This window comes from Thunnus albacares, chromosome 16, assembly GCF_914725855.1.
Source record: "Thunnus albacares chromosome 16, fThuAlb1.1, whole genome shotgun sequence".
Classification (NCBI taxonomy): Eukaryota; Metazoa; Chordata; class Actinopteri; order Scombriformes; family Scombridae; genus Thunnus; species Thunnus albacares.
This window is the reverse complement of record NC_058121.1, coordinates 24805497-24825996: the sequence shown is the minus strand read 5'-3', so window position 1 is coordinate 24825996 and position 20500 is coordinate 24805497. Positions and strand designations below refer to the sequence as shown.

Sequence of the window (20500 nt, the reverse complement as noted above, 5' to 3'; positions counted from 1 at the left end):
CTGCTTAACGGTGCCAGAACCATTTCCAAATAGAGTTCAGGGGAAAAAAGTTACTACTTACCGTTCACTAGCTGCTCGCAAACTTGTCTGGCAATGGATCGCATCATGTTTTGAGGAGCAAAGTCGCCCTGGGTACAGAGAGGCAGGATTGAGATGCATATAAGGTTTTTATATTGAATTCTACTTAAAACGCTGCCTGAGGTTTATTAAATAAATCTGTCTTTTTAAAATGTTACTCTAAAGGTTAGTGGCTCAGAAAGCTGGGATTTTGACTGAAGTTTGTGCAATATTTCCTCCCTTTTGATTTCCTGCTTTCTGTGTTAACTGGTCTTTGGTTTCTTTGGGCATTTCCCACATGTACTTACAGGAAAACATGCTGCTCTGCTCTATTTGATGTCAAAATGAGACTCTGAAAATTCCCTTTTGTCAAACATTTGCCCCGATGAAAGTCTGCAGACTGAGAACTTGCCTTTTTGATTAAATATCTGCAAGTGTGCAGAGCTGTCCTTTCACAAGATTTGATGTTTTTGGCCTTCTTGCACCTTAACGTTGTAATCTTATATAATATACACCAGCTGCCCTAACAATGAACAAGTTATGCTAATGTTGAGAGCCAAAAACAATCTGTGTATTCTGTCTTGTTTCAAGATACTTTCGACACATTTCTAGAAAATACTTGAAATGAAAAGATGTTACTACACTGGCAGCATCTTTTCTTGTTTTATGATAAATAAAAACTTGAAAGGTCAATATCAGCCTAAAATACCTGTAAAGAAGGATGTTTTCTTGCTCTATAGCATCTTCAAATAAATTACCATACTCTGGATTAACAGTTGTCATACACAGTTTCTGAGCTTCTAAGATGAACCTGGATATATTTCAGGTGTACTCACTCTCTCTCCTTTGTCTCCCTTGGGACCAACAGTGCCCTAAAAAACAGAAAAAACAAAACATTCAAGTTGTGCAAAACCCATTAAAACTCAGACGCTGCCGACTGGACGTACAAAGCCGCCATGACAGTGAGGACACTTACAGGAGAACCTGAGTCTCCGGGATTTCCTGGTTTTCCTGCAGCACCTGGTATTCCTGGAGATCCTGGAGGTCCCTGCGAGGAAAACAAGGAAAAAAGCAATGAAAACATTGTCCAACACAAGTTAACAAGGTTAACAAGAAAACAATCACATCAACCTATAAAAATGTTTCTTACAGAATAATTTCTCAACCGAATCGCAGAGAAAAACTTTTATAACGTCATCTGTATCGATAAAAGAACTAAAAAAAAAAAAAAAATCCTCATTGTGATTAGAAAGTTTATGTCCATTTAACAACATCAGCTTGTTAAATCTGGGTGGAGAAAATAATTAAGTCATGTTTTCTCCTCCCTAAGAGACTAATGCCAGTTTGTCCTTGAGCAAGGCACTTAAGCTCTAACTAACTGGCCAGCAGAGCAGGCAGCTCCCAGGTGTGTCAAAGCATTAAAACTCTTACCATGGGCCCTGGGGGGCCTCTGGGTCCAGCTGGTCCATCCTTTCCTTGAGGACCCTGGAATTACAAGACCCCAACTTAAAAAACCGAACTGATACTGTTCATGTTCAAAGAATCCTGAGAGCATGGTTGCCATTAAAAAAAACCACCCTGCTAGTACTCACCCTCACTCCAGCTGGTCCGATCGGTCCGACGCCACCAGAAGGTCCAGGTAAACCCTTCAAACACAAGAGAGCCACTTAAATTAAGTTCACTCTACCTTCTTTTCCATCTTTTTTTCTCTTTCCCCCCAACTCGAAGCGGTTTGTTTCAGCGCTGGATTTCTGCGTGTCGAACAGTAAATCTCCTTTTTTTTTTTGCGCTCATTTGCTCGGAAACCCTGCTCGCTATTTTTATTGTCGATCCTTTCTGGTCTTTGATGCCTTGGCATAAGATTTACTGGGAACATAATATATTCCAGATCCGTTTTATTGGCCATTATAAACCAGGGCCCGCGTGGTCTGCAAGTCATTAAATGCATGTTGCTATAGCATCTGCTCCAGCATGGTCACCTGCAGCCCGACCGCTCCATGAACACCATCCACTCTAAGATAAACTCACTGGGTTTCTTCTATTTGAATAAAAGAGATGATTAATCAAGAGTGTGCAGCTCTGGGCTGTGTCTGTATGGAGGGAGGAAGAGGAGGAGGAGGAGGAGGCTACAGCTGATTACTGAAGTCACAGGTTTGGTCCCCACTAACGTCCTGTTCCAGCGTCCTTCACCGAAAAACACTTTGTCCTTAAATATTCTCCTCTAAACGAGCAGGATGGTAAAAATCCGTTAACTGTTAGCAGATCCGTCTTATCATCGCTACAGATATTTCTTTGAGAAAACAGGCGGCGCCAAATTACTTTTTCCTTCTGGCCAAGTGGTGTTTAGGGAGAAGTAAAAGAAGAGGAAGTCATTTATATTGACTGAAAGAAGTCTGGATGGAGATAAATTGTTGGTATTTTTAGTTCTTCTTTATTTAAGAGTCAAAAATTTAGAGAGACATCAAACATGGGCAGAGAGAGAGAGAGAGAGAGAGAGAGAGAGGAATGACATGCAACAAATCAGTCCTTTTACTGCTACAAACATTTCTTGGAGAAACCGGTTTAAACCTCTCAACCTTTTTCTTCTTCTGGGTAAGTCGTGTTAAGGGAGAAATGAAAGAAGAAGAACAATGAGCAGATGATTAAAGCGTGGCGATGTTTCCATTTGTCTATTTTATATTTTAAGATTATTTTTAGCCTTTTTTTTTTTTAATCTGACAGTTGCAAGTATAGACAGACTGGAAACCTGGGTAGAGACAGAGGGGAATGACACGCAACTACTGTGTGCGGCTGAAATCGAACCGCGGACGTTGCGGTTACGTGTTTTGCGTCTTAACCAGTAGGCTACTGAGGCACCAGATAGTCTATATTTTTCATTTGACTACACAAATTTGACTACACACCTTTACAGATGGTGATGATCAGTGACACAAACATACATGTGATTGAACAATAATTGCCTCAATTGATCCGATAGATCGTGACACAACCTGTTATCAGTTTCATCAGTAGATGAATGTAAACGATCACGTCACCGGGTTTTGACACCAGAAAGTTTGACACAACATGCATCCAATGGGATTCTGGCATCGACAGGAGGAGGAAGATGATTTACTGTCGACAGGAAAAGTTAGTTTTATGTGTCTCTGAGTTGTGTAGCTCTATTGTCTGACTAGGAATTAAGTAAAAATCAGGATAGATGTTGTTTCCAGGTTAGAAAATCAATACTGTGATTGTCTGTATCATCCTACTTATCTGTGTTGTAAGATTAGATGCAGCTCTTTCATGTCTAAACTGTTCTCTTGCACATTAGGACTGAAATCGCCCACTAAATATAAGCTCCTGCACATTTTGCATGAAGCTTAATATTATATTTCATAACAGTGCAATAAAGAGGAGGCCTTCTTTATTTCAGGTTGCAGTGTTTCTCTTCTGGCACTGATGTTTACCAGTTAGCTATCCTGCGCTCTGAAAACCTGTGATGAATTTATGGTTGCCTCTAACACAACTCTGCTCTGCTTCCAAGAAATCTTTCTGCAATTAAAAGTCCAACTTGCTGCTGATGTAAAACGTCTAAAAGCAAGATAACGGATCCACCTAAGCAAAACTCCAAAGGTTGAAGTTGAAAGGAGATAAACAAACACGACTCCGCGGGTCAAAAGAGGGCAAGGGAGCGACGTAGCATCTGCTTGTGTCTGCGGCTATAAATACATTTAATGGATCGTATCTCCGCTGATCTGCGCAGACAGACGCGAGGAAGGATTACTGAGCTTGAAGTGACAGAAAGCACTGAAGGCCTGGAGGTCACTGAGAGGAAGGCTGGGTTTCTTTTTTCAGTCCCTCCAGCATTTTAGGGATCTTTTACCCTCTTATGAGCTCAACTGCAACCTAATCTTAAATGTCATCAGGCCTTTAACCTTTGCTGGAGGAAACCAGAGTTTCTTTCTACTTTTCTTGCTCAGATAGTCAGTTTTGTTCATTTTAAAATAAAAAAAACTGTGAACATTCAGGTTAAATTTCCCTGAACGATGCTGCGGTGCTCATGAGTAAAAGTGAAAGCTTTGAAGTTAATGGATGAAACTTTTACCTCCATCTCTTATCACCCAATAAAACGGAGATACGAGGGCTTCATTCCAGGAAGAAATCAAAATGCTACCTGATATTCGTCACTCAGTATTTCAAAAAACACTAGACAGGTTCAGACTGAAGAGTTTCAACAGCGACCCACAATGTTCTTTACGTTCATGCCAACAATCACTTTATAAGCTGCGGTGTCATCTTTCTTTCAAGTCCTGGATATCCCTGTTTGGACCGGAGCTCCTCAGATATTCCCAGGTAAAACAACTTACATTAGTTAGCCAGCTGACCGCAGGCCGACACTCTACCACCACCGTTAATCAAGGTGACTTGTTCTTGGCTCGTTCTCCGCGAGAACTTCGAGAAGAAATTTAATTTAAAAGTAATATTCGGAAACCTGCTGCAGAGAGAGACGAACTCCCCTCTTTTTTTTTTTTTTTCTGAATCCTCCCCAGCTGGAAAACCGTCTGCATCCAGCTACGTGGCCGGACGCCAGAGTAGTAGTCAAGCTGTGAATTATCCCCCGTTTCCTGTTTTAAAATCCACAACTAGAGCTGCACTTACTTTCTGTCCAGGTAGGCCAGAGTCACCGGGGTCTCCCTTTGGTCCAGGGCGGCCCTAAAAGGCATAAAGACATGAATGAGCAGCGGGAACAGAACATCTCTGTAAGATGACATTTAGAAGAAACATGTCCCGCCTGTGGTGCTGCTCGCTCCAGGATAAACAGATTAGGACTAGAAATGTTAGACTTTAAATGTGGTTTAAGGTGATCTGTAACGAGTGCTGGAAGAAGTATGTTCTGTTGGGTAATTTAATCTTTCAAAATGCATCATAATTTATAATATGATCACAGGGGCATCATTACCACGGGGGCTTGGCTTCATTTTGGAAGCGGATTTGTTACTCAGACACTAACGAATCTCTTGTTGAAACTTTTATCCCTCTTCGCTTGTTTTTAGCGGCAAAGAGGGACACTCAGGTAGCAGATTCTCTCATTTAAACCAGCGCTACAATGATGAACGCCACTGGCGACAGATTAAATGAGCTGCAGCTAATTAACGTTAACCCTGTAAATGAAACTTTTGTCTGTCGTCTGGTCAGTATTCTCTCTGCGAGTGTTTGTAACTGAACCGAAGATCATTTCTGAGTGATAAGAAACATCACTCTGTAACACGACTCAGTGACTATAAACTGTTTTTGTGGTTCGACAAGACCAACAGAGTGGTGACTCTTATCTAGAGGAAAGATCAGCTGATCACGTCATCTGTGTCATATCAATATTAGGTTTTGAGGTTTAGGTTTAAAGTAAGTCTTTTCAGCAGAAACAAGCAGTGAACACAACACTGACATATCATCAGCTTTTAAGTTATGTTGAACTTGTCAGTAAACAGTTGCTTATTGCCACATCCAGCAATTATGGAGCAACATAATCATTCATTTAAGTCCAATATTCACTCTCTTTTAGCTCTGTTATTGCTCTCTACCAACTGCGGAGGGGAAATATTTGGCTCTTTAGCTGCTAAATATTCCACTATGTTCACCAGCTAGTCTACAGCTAACTGTGTCTGTTTGCTGTTTGGTGCTGAGCGGGTAGGGCACAGTGGCTTTTTAAAGCTTTTTTCTCTGAAAACAGCTGCCTGCTGTGGCAAAAATGACACTATGAGAGCACTGAGAGTGAACCAAAACAGTAAAATTGCAGCTGGACAGATAAACAATGAGTTGAAACTCGTTATAAAGCTCCATAAAGCCGAGAGGAGCCGCAGAGTGGCTGATAATTCTCTGTAGGTTCATCACTACGAGCCACGACCAACACATTACACACTGACAGCTCAGATAAAACGAGGGAACATTTTTGGTTTAATCTGGGTAAATCTCATCTCCGAGACGGAAATCCAAACTCTGATTTATTGACATTCAGTAATATTGAGGTCTCAGGTCTTTCTGGTATCACTTCTTCCCCTCAGACATGAAGGAATGTGACTCTCTGCCACAGCTACTCCCCAGCTTGTAAATTCCCTGCATAATAAATCGCCCAATAATCCCTCTGCTCCGCTGTGCCGAGGCATCATGGGATTTATGTTTAGTTGCTGAAAAGGCAGAGCGGGGAGTGTGTGCGTTTGAGTGAGGTGTGTTTATACACTTACAGCCTCTCCTGGAATCGACAACCCGATGGGTCCTTGAGGACCAGGCAAGCCCATGGGCCCAGGTGGTCCGAGATCTCCCCGTGGACCGACCGGTCCCTACGAAAGCAAGAAAGGAAAAGGTCACATGAGAATCGTTTAAACACAGCAGGAATTTGTTGATATCTGGCCGGACAGTACAGTTCAAGTACGCTACTGTTGCAATCTGTGGACAGAGCAACAGGAGACGAGGAATGCTGCTTAACGGATCGAAACAAACCTTCCCTTCATATCAGGCACAAAGAGCAAAACACTCATTGGATAAGTGGAATCAGATGTGCTTATTCTCTCTTCAGAGCTCTCGTACTTTAAACAATCTCTTGTTTTTATCGAGGGCAGATAACCGAGGAGTCTGATCCAGCTCCAAAAAACTGTGTCATGTTTTTTTTTTTTTTCTCCAGCGTTAATTTAAAGGTGAAGCAGCAGGTTTTAAAGAAGAAGAAGGATGATATTTTTAAAAAAAAGTACTTACAACAGTACCGGATTCTCCCCTTTCACCTCTGGGACCTTTGCTACCGGGGGCACCCTGAGGATGAAGAGGAGAAGGAGGAGGAACATTTGTCAAAACAAAGACAAGAGGAGAAAATATCCACTTTAACAAGTTTTAATCTCATATTCACACTCATATATTAACATCACCGGGTAGAGATTTTAACACCTGAAGAATATAACCTGATGAAAGCCAAGATCACATTTTAGAGCACAAATTATGATGGTGCTATAAAGGATCAGTCTGGTGATATTCTACATTTTCTTTATTGTCAACAAACCATTTGAAAAGAACAAAAAAACTGCTCTTGGTCTCATTTGTCTTAAGCGAACCTACAAAAATATAAAAGGATAAAACTCTTTAAGTTCTACAGTTTCTCGTTCCCAAACTTCTTCTCCACAAGTAAACCAAATTACTGGTTGATATGTAAAAGTACAACAGTTTTAGAAGGCAAATAGTAAGCAGAGTACCTAGTGTAAGTGTCCTTTTGTGTGTCTGACATCTTCAAAATCTCTCCAAAGAGGCTAAAATGAGCTTTTAAACATTTCAAGAAATAACGCTCTTTAGTTAACATTAGTTACTGTGATGAGGCCAAAACCTCACAGCAAAGTTAATAAATCTCAACTCTTAGCTTCTCTACTTCACTTAATTTGTTTCAACGATATAAAGCAAATAAAAAAATTACAAAACCCAAACCATGAAAACAACTTTTAAAAATAAATTGAACGTTTAAAATCTGGTGATATTCCACATTTTTTTCTTATTGTCAACAAATCAAGAGCAAGATTGAATTGATCTACTACCAAGTATTGTTATTGATATCTTCTTCTTCTTTTGTGCCATAAACCTCTGTCGATGTCCCAAAAAAACAAAAAATCAATGAGCTACACCACACTGGATGACATGTTCCTTCATCACCATGAGCACACACACACGCTGTAGTTTATTTAGAGTCGATCACCACACGCGCCGTCCCGCTGCCAGAAATACTAACTAGAGCATCAAATGTGAAAATAGTCACAAACAAATGTGCTGTTTTCTTCTGTTTTAGTGAAATTTCTTAAAAAAAAACTAGAGCGCCTAGCTGTTTTAGGTGTTTTTAAAGATTTATGTCTTCAATAGGAACCAATGGGCTTGGAGCTGAGACAGATTAACACGTTGTTGGTTTGTTGACGATAAAGAAAATATAGGATAATGGCAGTCTGTAAAAGTCGTTTAGGGGAGTGTATTTCTTGTGAAGATGGATATTAGTGCAGTCAGAGGGGAGGAGAGGAGGACGGAGGTTCATCCATCAACTGTCAGACGGGGTCGGCCCTCAACATGCTCCACCACAGTTTACCTTCTCCCTCCTCTTAAAAGATTTTATGAGGCATTGCAAAGAAGTTTCCCATGGTTAATGTGCTTCAGGGTGCAATATTCTCCCTTGTACAACATACAGTACATAAATAACCAGACGTGGGGAATGTGTATGAGATACTACGGTGGAAAAATGTTCCATTTCAAATAAAAGTCTGGCATAACTTAAGTAAAGAAAACAGGTATTAGGAGTAAAATGTGCTCAAGTAGAAAAAGTTAAAGTGCTCATTATGATAAATGGTCCCTGTCAGAATGTTAAATTGTTAAAATTGGAGTTAATTAAATAGTAAAAGCATCCCCATCCCCCCACCCCCCATCCCTTAAAGTCAGTTGAAGGATCACACGCTCCTCTGCAGGTTCAGTAAAATCTGATAGGAGCGTGTTTGAGGGTGGGATTTACTTCCTGCTTTAATGGAAGTATTTGATGTTTCACTTTTACAAGAGAAAAGGCTTCATGGATGAGGACTTTTCTTTTAATATATGTCAAGGAAACAAGACTAATCAAAAACAGCTTCAAAAACCAGCAGTTGGAAAATCTTCTAATCAAATAGACAGAAGTATAGATTTACAGATGGAGCCAGAAAATTAGATGTTGAAGTTCAGGTGATTCTTACCACTGGTCCCTGAGGCCCTGGGAGCCCGTTGGCCTCTGAGGTGCAGGTGCAGGAGTTTGGAAGAGAAGGACACTTCAGTTCATCTCTCTGATGAAGAGGAGAAACAGACAATTTACCGGTTAAAAACTACAACAACGCAAAAAAAGGTAATGGAAGCCGGAGAGCGTCTGAAAGAAGCGGATCATTACGAGCCAAAGAGGATCGAATCCAAAGCTTCAGCTGATTCAACTTTGGATTGAGGGCTGGACTGTGAGTTAACATCTAACAGCGTCCATGTCACTTCATTAGCAGCAGATGATTCATACAGTCACGGTTCAAAACATGAAACATTAACACAGTCTCTGACATAAACTGTGAGTGAGTCCTAATAAGGTGTCTAGGAATAGAAAGCAGTTCTAGTTTCTTTTGAGAACCTTCCAAAAACATGCTGACCTGCCGTACAGCATGTTCTGTCCTTGGATGCCCCCTCCCCCAAAAAAATGTATTTCCCAGGGTTGCAAGAGCTAAACAGTTTAGATGAAATTTCTGTACATTTTGACTTAAGATAGACAAAAAGCAGAGCCAAGATTGTGATCTCTAATGCCTTGAAGAGACGTCTTCTGGAGTCGTTCCACCGACAGAAAATACCAAAGCAAATCAGTGGGCGACATGACAAAACCCTGGGTGATTTTCCAGCAGAAGAGGGCACATTATCTGGTCTGGAGATTTCAGCAAGACGATGAAATTAAGCTTTTTTGAAAGTAAAACCTCAAGGAAACATTTTGAGAATCAACCTCCAGGATAGAGAAGAAAAGGAGGACATTTAAGGACACCCAAGCAGGAAGAGCCTCTTAGCGAGGCGAGGTGGATTCTGTGTTGAGTTAAACGGATAATATCGCGTCACATATCCACAAGTCGCTTTAATCTGCTGCTTTAACTTCAGTAAATCATTTCCTGAGATTTTGTTACAACAGAATACTTTCTGTAAACAAACAAAGAGATGATCTGCAGCCTATAAAAGACCCTGTATACTGTGTGATTTTTGCTGGTCTCACACGAAAGTTGACGAAATCTTTTGACCGTTAATCAGAAACAATGGTCCTAGATTACGCTGTGAGACATTTAGGAAGTTTCCATCCACATTTTTTTTTATGCACATTTTCAATTTGTGCATTAAAAAGAGTTGAAGAGTCACACATTCAAAAGAAAAGTGTAAATATTGCCAAAAATGTTTTATGCTTGGCTGAGGTATGAAAGTTGGTGTATTGATAAAACAGACTCAGTGAATGAATGATGACGTACATGAACCATGTGACTTGATGAAAACATCAGACATGTGATGAATGATGAGGAGACTGTAACCTTCCTCAAATGAATGCATGAAACAAACAAATGGTTTTCCATCATTTGAGCTTTGCTGCTCTTTTAATGACATCATCTCATTGTGTCCTCTGCTACTTCTTTAGTGGTTTAATGGCACAGACTGGAGAATTAGCGCCACCAGCTGTTTATCTCCTAATATTCACGCAACAGGAGTGGATGGAAACAAGCATAAATTCACATTTTTCTTTTGCTTATTTTCTGGAAATTGGTTTTAAATTTGGATGGAAACTTGGCTGAAGACGGTCGATTTAGAGCTTTAAGGACCGAAGTCTCATAACGTGACTGCTGCTACAAACCTCTATCATCTATAAATCAACCAACAGTATGGCCAATAGATTTAACAATCAATCAACTGTTTGAGTCATTTATCACAAATAAATGTGTTAGTTATCAACACACAGTAAAATGTGCCAAAAACTTCTATTTTTTCACTATGTATTGATTACTGACATCTATTAACACTTCTTAAATGTGAGAATTTCCTTTAGACTTTAAAAAAATGTTTTATTTTTGGATTTTGTTGGATGTTACTTTGCACTCTGGGAAATCCTGACAGCATTTTTCAGCAAGTTTTCAGACCTTTTTATAAGAAAATTAATTAACAATGACAATGAGCCTCATCTATACTGCATGTTAGTTACACCCATCTGCTAAAACAGGAAAAGAGCACTGTCCTTTCAACATAAATTAATCTTACAAATGGTTTTGCAAAGCTTTGTGATTTATGTTGTACTTTATTCCAGTCCGTCTGTTGTAATTAGTAGTTATAAAGTATCATTAATGTTCTTTGGCTGGCTTTTTACTCCAGATTAAATCACATTTGTCATATTGGTGCAGCCCAAAGAGCAGCTGGGAACCAAAGTGAAGAAATTAAGCTCCACGTTTAGCTCGTGTTTGGATCCATTTGTGAACTCACCACTACTTCAGCCTGCTTTGAAGTTCACTAATCGATCGCCTCGCTTTTACTCGTAGCTATTTTCTCGACGGGGGTTTGACTGCCCGTTTTAACAGGCCATGTTTAGTTTTTATATATTCTGTTTTGGTTACAACAAAAACAAACAAACTTAATTTGATATTTAGCATCTTTAATGAAACTAATTAAACTCATCAAACTCTCGCTGTATGGGTCCATACTGATTGCCTCAATTTGGATCGTTCAATAATGGTAAAAAAAAAAAAAAAAGCCCAATCAAGCAGCTGTTCTCTGAAACGCAGCAATTGAGATAATAATCCAGGAGAGTTGAATCCTTTCAATATGTTTTAGAAGTCTAAATTGCAGACGTGCTGCTCTCAGACAAAGCTTTTCTTGTCTTGTTACAATGTCCCCGGGAGATCTCAGCTGGGACTGAAGTGAGAAAGCATCAGATTGAGAAAGTCCAGCCACTAAACAACAGCCTGCGCTGTGTGTTGCATTTAAAAAAAAAAAAAAAATCTCATAATGTAGCTGCTGCAGATGCCCAAATATTTAACCACTCAAAAAAAACAAATGTTCCTCTCTTTTTTAGCCTTGGAATTGTTTTTCACAAGAGTTCATGTTTGAATCAACAGTACAATGGGTACTTACACTGTCGTAATCCGTCAGTTATAATCATAACAGCTCATAACTACAGATAGTAGAGCAGATTAAAAGCCATTTACATCAGATATGTTTTATATTTGCCTTTATTTTCATTTCAGAGATCTAAATAATTTGGTTTAACTGAATTTATTGGACAGCTTGTGCACCTCATGTCTACCAGAGTCATTTCCAGATCTTAGTGATGTAGTTTATGAGTAAAATCTTTATACAGTAAATACACACTACTGTCAACTGGATGAACCCAGATGCTCTTCTGTGTTCTGAAAGTGATTCTGTGTTTTGTACTATATCTCACGCTCTTTCATCAGATGTATCAGCTGCATATAATATATGTTTATTCTTCTGTGCAATTTTTAAGCCAGTTCTGATTCTGATTATACTTCCAGTCCTGTGCTTTGATCTGCTTCTAAAGAAACAACTCTAACAAAGTCAAGGACACACACACTCTCTCTGATTGCTGAGAGCTCATCTGTCAGGAGGCTATTATTACTTCCGCTTTTAAACTGCCGCTAAATGTTTGCATCGTCTCCGAGGCTGCACGCTTTCTTCACGAAAGAGTTTGAGGAAAACCAGGTGGCCTGACAGTTTTATGCAAGAAGATGATCGGTGAACACCCCAAAAGGTGTACCGCAGGTGTAAAAAACAAACAAAAACCGCACTTACACACATGCAGATTTTTGATTTAGAGCTTCTCCGGACAGAAATAATCTCAGGACTGTGTGTATAAAATCAAATTTGCCTTGTTTTTCCAATCTGCCTCACATATCAAGATGATCTAACTATGGCCACAAGCGATGGGATCGGAGTTTTATTTATTTGCAGGTTACAAAACAAGACGTGCATTGAAAGCATATGTCTAATCAGGCTATGACAATCCACAAACTCTTGCTTTATTTTGCCAATAATTTAGATTTTTTTGTTTAGGAAAGCATTCAAAATGATATCAGGGACGAAAATCTTTAGTCTACAGGCCAAAAAACTCCACTGGGGTTTTCCAAATGAGGAGATGCTCCTCACAGAAGTTGATTATTTGGATGCTAACGTGCAAACTACAGCCAATTTTGGACCTATTTTTGACCTGCTGTCTATGTGTTTTCCAAGCAGAAATAATCTAGAGGTGTCTTTCAGAGGTTGTACAGTAATGTATGTGATGTTAAAAGGCCCTGAGGTGGAGGTGGGGGGGGGTTCCCTTACCATAGACGGGAGGTCACAACATCTGTCCCTGCTGGTCCAGGCCAAGCTGCAGACAATATCAAACATCTGGAGCTGGAACTGTAGAGAGAGGGGGGAAAAAAAACCAAAACATGGAAATGGTGTTGTGGTACATGTGTCTCTGATACGCCCTTCACAGCTCCCAGAAGACAAATAGAAAAACAGCAGAGAATGCAGCACAGCCGAGTCCCATCAGCTCCGACAAGAAAGGAAACGTCTCATATTGCAGCCATGTGGACGACCTAACATACAGTACGGATCCACTGCAAGATATGTCCATTTCAATCAAATACAGTCCCTGAATCTGTTAGAGCAGCTCGGAGTTTGGTAGCACTGCAACATAAACATAAAATGTATCTTTATAGAGTTCAACTTGAATTAATAAAGATTTTTCTGCATACAAATACAATTCTTAATTTTTACACTTACTGCCAAATTCTTATCATACATGTTCAGGTATGTATGAATTGTTTTGTCTATAAAATGTAAGAAAATAGCCCAAAATCCATACTATATTAAGATACTCAGTTTACTATCATGTATAATAAAGGCAAGCCTTAAATTATCACTTTTGAGAAGCTGCAACCAGCAAATATTTGGCATTTTTGCTTAAAAATTGACCAAAAGGAGGATTTGATTATCAAATTAGTTGCCAGTTGATTTTCTGTCGATCGACTAATCGATTAATCAACTAATCGTTGTAGATCTAAATGTCACAAATGAATATTTTAATGGTTTTATCACTAGACAAGAGGTAAATAGTATAGCTTCTGAAAAGGTGAAATATGTCATATTGAGCTGATTGGTCTGGACATTAACATTTAATCACCTCTTGATTTTATCTGATCTTAAAACAATTATTATTTTGCTAGCCTTAAAGAATTACAGCTCCCATGATGCTTTGACAATGACTTCAGGACAAACCACGCTGGCAGTATTTCTTTTGTAGTGTTTCTGGAGCGTTCAGGTAGACGCACATGTCAAGTTATTAACTATATCTATAAATATCGTTCAAGAACCTCCGTCACTATGAGCTTTCTGGTTTTGTGATCTAATACGAGACGATACAAATGAAAATTGTGTGTTTATGGCGTCTCATCATGTCCAGCAATAGTAGCTCCTGGCTAACGCTGTAGACTCCATGCTAATGTCTTTTGTTAGTGTTGACAGTACATTCTGTAAGAAATTAAGCTACTAAATCTCAAAAATAAATCTAAAAATTTGTTCCCTTGAGGCAGTGATGAACTGGATGATGAATAGTGTATTAACATAATTTTTTGAATGATATTCCTCCCTACTGGATGTTGAGCCAATGCAATTACTACACTACAATGGTTCAGCTCTTGTGGTTTTGCTCAGTTGAAAGATTTTTCCTTTTCATTTCATGTTACTGTTGTTGGGTATTCTTCTTCTTGTTGTTGGGTTTTTGTAATATTTCCCAACTGCCAAACATTATCCTGCTTGAGACAATAACACAACATTCAAATACTAAAATGACCAAGTCTACATGCAAGTTAAATACAGTTTAAATCTTTGTCCATTCATAGTTTAATCTTTCCTCCCCTCCCCCCTCCCATGTTTGTGTAAACGCCGCAGGATCAGAGTTCACTTACAGTCGCTGATTCTCCCTTGGAGCCGATGGACTTGGACATCTTGCCCAGAACCTGGTAGCCATCGCTGGATGTGTTTCCCGCGGCCTTGATCTCCTTCTCAGCCACTTCTTGGCAATCAATGTTGAGTTTGACGGCGGTGGATGAAACCAGGATATGGAGCTTCAGAGGAAAAGAGAATAGATTTTATTGGCACATTCTTTGTTCTACGACCAAGTCTTGTGTCTGGTTTTTATCCTGATGGCCTGCAAATTATTAGGTCATGCCGAGTCTGGCGGTGGAGCCTGAGCTTGGGGTGGACGTGCTCGCTTGTCTCTGCTGTAGTCCTGTTTATTGAAAAACTGCTGGAATGTAAGAGCTGCTCACACAGAGGGAAAACCAGTACTTCCTTTCCATCCATCTATCCATTCATTCATTCATTCATTCATTCATTCATTCATTCAGGATTGACAACACTGCTATAGAAAGTAGGAAATTAAAGTTTGGATCAAATGATGGATTGTATAGATGTTCATGTGAGCTGTTACGAGATCAGTCAGGCTTCAAGTTATGCCATTGGTGGTTTGGACCAATCAGCGTCCAATGAGGATTCTCACGTGACCTCACAAGGTAAAGCGGTGATAGACAGACGGTCCATCCAATCACCTTTGAATCCAATCTATTTTGAAATTGCTTGCCCTTTTCCAAACAGTTTCCAAGGACGACATCTCAGATGGTTCTGTGTAACAAACCATCTGGCGCGTCAGGTTAATGGAGCTGTGACCTCATGAATAACTCCTTCCTGTTTCTTCCCTGCATGTATAAGTGATCAGGGAATTCAATCTTGTTTACTTTCTTAGGTCATTTTCCATGTTGTTGCACCTATTTAAGATGCCAAATGCCCTAAAAACTACAATTTTTATGACCATTGATTTAATTTTCCGGAAAACAGGGCATTTTAAAGTGGTTACTTCATGACATGCCAGTAGTTTGATGTAAAAAATTCCAACCAGAAGACTTTTGAAGGTTCTGTTTAGCTTAACCACATCTCATAGATTCCTCCGTCTCCCCCAAAAACACCCGGTTTTAGCTGGAAACACATCACATTTTGGAAGCTAAATCGCCCCAAATTCCGTTCCTTCCACTTCATTGTAAGACACGTTTAAGGCAAAGCATCAACTGTAAAATAACTGAGGCAGCAGCGGATTTGTTTCTGTTGTACACACAACACCACAGCGCATTTCGCCTCGCTCAGATCTCCCTCGCCACATCTCCTCATGATGTCATTTTGCGGTAAGCCATGAGCGCTGCCTTTACAACAACTTTTCCTCAAAGCTGGCCCCTCGGAGGCCCTCGAGTCCAGCTGTAAAGAGGGAAAACGTTGACTTTACAAAGCCACGACTCGCTGCTTGTGGTCAGTCGGTGTCCACGGAAATGCAGAGGCATGTTCAACAGACCGCCGACAGCAGACGCTGCTCTCGGAAACACTGAGACGTCCAAGGAGGCCTTTGGGGGGTGTTTCCATTTTCACTTTAGATTTCAGGCATTTATCTAATGCTAAGCAGCTTTCAGTAAGTCAGCAGGTACTGGTGAAGGTTAAGTATGTCGGTCACAACAGGATATACTCATCTGTAGACAATAGAGTTTGAGATATGAGTTTTGATAGCCAGTAACAACACTGATATGGTTACAGTCATGCTGCCAATAATTTTAGGCCAAAAAAAAAATCACCAAAAGTGAAAGTACTCAGCGTCTCACTCTGATTTTTATTCCTGTCATGCTGGAAAATCCTCTGAGGAAACTCTGATACACTGTTCCTGTAACTGGGAATTAAGTCATAAAAAACAGCAAACTGATGTATTGATTTCATTCTTGTGGATAAGATCAACTATTACTGGTATCAAATCTGCCAAAATAAAGACAGCGCAGATAAAATACTTTCATTTAGACTGCTGAATACAGAATTTCATTCATTTTTAACAAGTGCAGGCTGTTCTTCCAGCTTCAGGAGCCTTTCATTGGATCTTGATTTGATCAAAATGTCACATGTCAACTTGAACTTCTGTGCGTGTGAACAAGACACAACTAGTAAAACAAAGAAAATGAGAGTGACTGAACTTTCTCTCACATCCTTGATTCTAATAAAAAATGAACTTGATTACAACTTGTGTTTTATAGGCTCTTCAGGAATGCACCTTTAACCATTCATACTGATGTCTGGAAGCACCGTTTGAACAACAGGCTGTTACAGAAGGATGTTTACAGGAGTAGAGATGAAAATGGTCATGTGTGCTGAGGTCGTACTCATCCTCGCTGCAGAGGGAAAGTTTCCTTCGACCTCAGGTCAGTGGGACAAAGTTTGACACTTTCTTTCTCCGCTGTGCTAGTTTGTCTCTTTCTGAATCTATTCTTCACACACAGAGGACAATGTGACGCAACGGTACAACTATTTTTCCTCTGTCCTGGATACAAATAAAGAAAAATCAATGCCACTCCAGAGAGTTGAAGGTCTAAAGCTGAATTAACCTACCAATATTTTTTAAGATCTGACTGTTTTGTAGCAATAAACTGCAGGTATTTATGATGGAAAGCATCTGAAAGAGTTTTTACTTGTTCAAACAGAGCGTTAAGTTACAGTAAAACTTGCCACAGCGGTTATTTTAATGTAGAGAAATTCTGGTTTACAGCTTTTTTTAAAGTTATGAATATTTTGACAGAAGAAAAACAAATTAAATATGCATAAAAAATCTAATTTCATTCAACACTGTAGACTTTCTGTTTCTTGTCTTTCAGTAACTGTGGTCAGATTGTGGTTAGATTTCAACTCTCACAATCTTTATCTCTTGTCCGTCAATGCTGTCTTTCCTTTTTCACATTTACCTTCAAACTACTATAAATTACTCTGAGTTTTTATTAATTGTCAGACTTGCTCCGAGCATATTTCCTTCCCCTGTTTGATCAAATGTCTCCAAAATGTTTCCATTAATCAGAGCATTTTTTTATTTCCTATGTTTGTTTTTCGCTGTTTTTTTTTTGTGTGTATCTCAGCAGAAAACACAGTTACTGGCAGGACTGTTAATCTATTTCTCTGCTATTGGCGCAGAGATCATCCAGCCATGGGTTAGGGAGGATCTTCACTCACTCACATAATCCCTGTTCAGTCCCATCGGACCAGCGAGACGCTCGGAAACCCTTCAGGTATCCACAACAGATCTGACTGTTTGACTGATCTGTGCTATTAAGCACATCTGAGGGAGGATTTCAGAGATCCATCCGCTGCTGAGCTAGCCGGTTGGTGAAACGCTACGAAGGGAAAGGGATTAGCGGAGTCAGACGTGGTGATGTGGCAGACGCTGACGTCTTTACGAATCTATAACAACAACAAATCCAAACATCAGTCTCACGGGGGACGCTGCGGTTAGGTTTAAGCAGACTTTCTAAATCATCGGCGAACGCTCTGACAGCAAGTTCGCGACGCTCCGTTGAGCTGCGAGGGTTCACTACTTCTACAACTGACAAGCTTTTAAATCCTGAAGTTGCTGATTCTTTGGTTCAGTTATTTTTATTATTTCAGGGACTAAAGGGGAGGTCAGCAACAGAGGTTCCTCCCCCATGACTTGCATGTGTCCATCCTGCAAAGGTGCCCTTGAGCAAGACACTGAAATCCTGGCAGCTAGCAGGTTTACAGCCGAGCCTGACCTCTGACCTCCCTGTGGAGGAAGTCAGGAGGCAGAAAAAGAAGAATTTCACCCTCAGGGATAAATTCTGCATCACTTTCTCTTTTCAGTTATTTTATAGATCATCAAGTCAGATTATCTGAAGGTCCCAAGATTTCATCACATCTGAAACAAACATGAGAGTTTGTCCAGTAAAAACTCCTCCTGAAAAAGCTTCAACTGTACTTTGAGCTGTCTGTATGAATTTGAATCCCATCTGGATTCTACAAATTGTCATTTTCATGTCAAGAGAGTCTACTCAAATGTCCCTCTTTAGATTCTACAAATGTCTCAATTTCCCTCCGCCTGAGGGAGGAGAGAAGGTGCAGAAGAAAAAGACACAAGAGTAAATTATGGGTGAAACAGCCCAGAGGAGCAGTGTTATCAGGGGGCAGCTGTCACACAGTACAGCAGGTAATCTAAATCACTGACAGTCTCCTCTATTATCACAAATTGTTCAACGAGAGGCAGGCTTTAAAAGCCTCCGTGCAGACGCTGACGTCTTGGCCTGAGCTCAGCAGTTCGCGCCCTGCAGCAGACGCAGCGCACAGAGGCATGCTGGGAGGTAAAACCACAGAGCAGCAAGAATTCCCCTGCGGTCGGCTACCAGAGGCAAAAGGAGGCAAGACCGAGCGCCTGCCTTCCAAAACTCCTGAGCCGAGAGGGGAGAGGGCAGACTGTAACGCGAGATGGATGTGGGAGAAGCCCCACCCCCCTGCTGGCGCTCCTCAGCCTCTCTGATGTAATTGTTTAATAGCAATAGCAGTGACCCAATATTTTCCAGGAGAGCACGCCAGAAGGGACTGCAGTGCATTTTTTAACAGTCTCCCCCATTTTTTGAAGAACTTATGGATCCTTGTGAAACTTTATGATATTGTTGCATGGCTGTCTTCCCCCGGCAGACTGTGTTGTAAATGAGTGTCGCTATCAGCACTGCAGCTCTGACTTCCACTACAGTATAAAACATATTCCCTCTGCTCAGAAACTGTCCTTAACCTCTTCTACTCCACTACCTATTTCGGAGCAAAAACGTCTGAAATGACCCAAATTAAATACAGAAATGAAAATTTCTGTCACTCTTTAACCACAGTGATTATATAAATAAGGTCTTTTCAGACAAAGACGCCTCCCAAAGTTTCATGTGAAAGCGTCGAAAACACTTGACATGATATGGAAAATGTTGCAAAATGTTGTCTACCTAAAATAAAAAATGTTTTTTTTTCCAGTCTAATTAACTGCCTGTGTCTTTGTCTGTAAAGGCTGAGGTCAGTATGAGGCCAAAGCACAAAGTATGACAATCTTAAAGCGTTTTATTCATGAAAAGTTCCAGGCGGGTTTCCAAAAAGGACATTTGGAGACCTCTTATTTTTGTAAACACGAAATCTTCCTGATTACAGCAAAAAACATAAGAAAGGAACATAGAGCCGACTAGTGGACGCCGGTGTTATAGTGGAGTTAATGAGATTGAAGCCAAAGTTTCACTGCAGAGTTTCTGTCTTCCACGGAAATCTGTCTTAATCGCATCGGGCCAAAGAAAAGAAAGAAAGTAAGAAAAGACAGCTTGTTTCATAGCCGCTGCACAAGCCACAGTGTGTGCTTCTTGCAGTAGTGCAACATAACTGTTGCTGCCATGTTGGTCATACTGCTCAAATAAGATAAAAATCTAATGTAATGATTAAATTTATTTACTTACAATTACACTTAAGTCACATATACTGTATGAGCCACTGTTGTTTTCCTCAAGATGTGAATGAAATAGGGCTGCAATTTACAATAATATTCATGATTGATTCATCTGCAGATTATTTTTGCAGTTGATTAATCCTTTAGTCTATGAAATGTCAAAAAATAGTGAAGTTTTATCTTCAACTGTCATGTTTTGTCTGCCTTTACAGTGATATAAAAACAGAGAAAAGCAGCAAAATCCTCACACAGAGAAGCTGCAACCAGAGAATTTCCTCTATTTTTTGCTTGATAAATGACTGAAATGATTACTCGATGAAAAGGATCATTTTTCTGTTGATTTATCAATAATCGGCTTATTGTTTAAGCTCTAAAATACAATCCAAACTTGGCGCTTTGGAAAAAACCTATTTTTCCCGTGCAAAGACTGAAACATTTTTCATGCTGGCAGGTTCTTTGTGGAGTCTTGGAATCTCCTCTAAACCAATGTTGTCAGATGAGCGGGCGGGCTTTTCAAATTTTGGCTTGAGAAAAAAGCAGCTCATATCTGTGACTCGACTTAATCACACTAAAGTCTCAAATGAA

The 20500-nt window shown here is 40.0% G+C and overlaps 1 protein-coding gene across 4 annotated transcripts in view; it reads right to left on the bottom strand.

Moving 5' to 3' along the window:
- Positions 1-20500, bottom strand: part of col12a1b (collagen, type XII, alpha 1b) — a 152528-nt gene that overhangs the window by 10408 nt on the left and 121620 nt on the right. For all 4 annotated transcript variants that reach the window (XM_044376184.1, XM_044376185.1, XM_044376187.1 and 1 more), the window contains 11 exons: positions 14541-14699; positions 12910-12987; positions 8775-8861; positions 6787-6840; positions 6279-6374; positions 4699-4752; positions 1650-1703; positions 1489-1542; positions 1034-1105; positions 894-929; positions 62-128 (listed from right to left, as the gene is read on the bottom strand). In XM_044376184.1, the coding sequence (XP_044232119.1) occupies positions 62-128; positions 894-929; positions 1034-1105; positions 1489-1542; positions 1650-1703; positions 4699-4752; positions 6279-6374; positions 6787-6840; positions 8775-8861; positions 12910-12987; positions 14541-14699 (811 nt within the window). The remainder of the gene's footprint in view (positions 1-61; positions 129-893; positions 930-1033; positions 1106-1488; positions 1543-1649; positions 1704-4698; positions 4753-6278; positions 6375-6786; positions 6841-8774; positions 8862-12909; positions 12988-14540; positions 14700-20500) is intronic.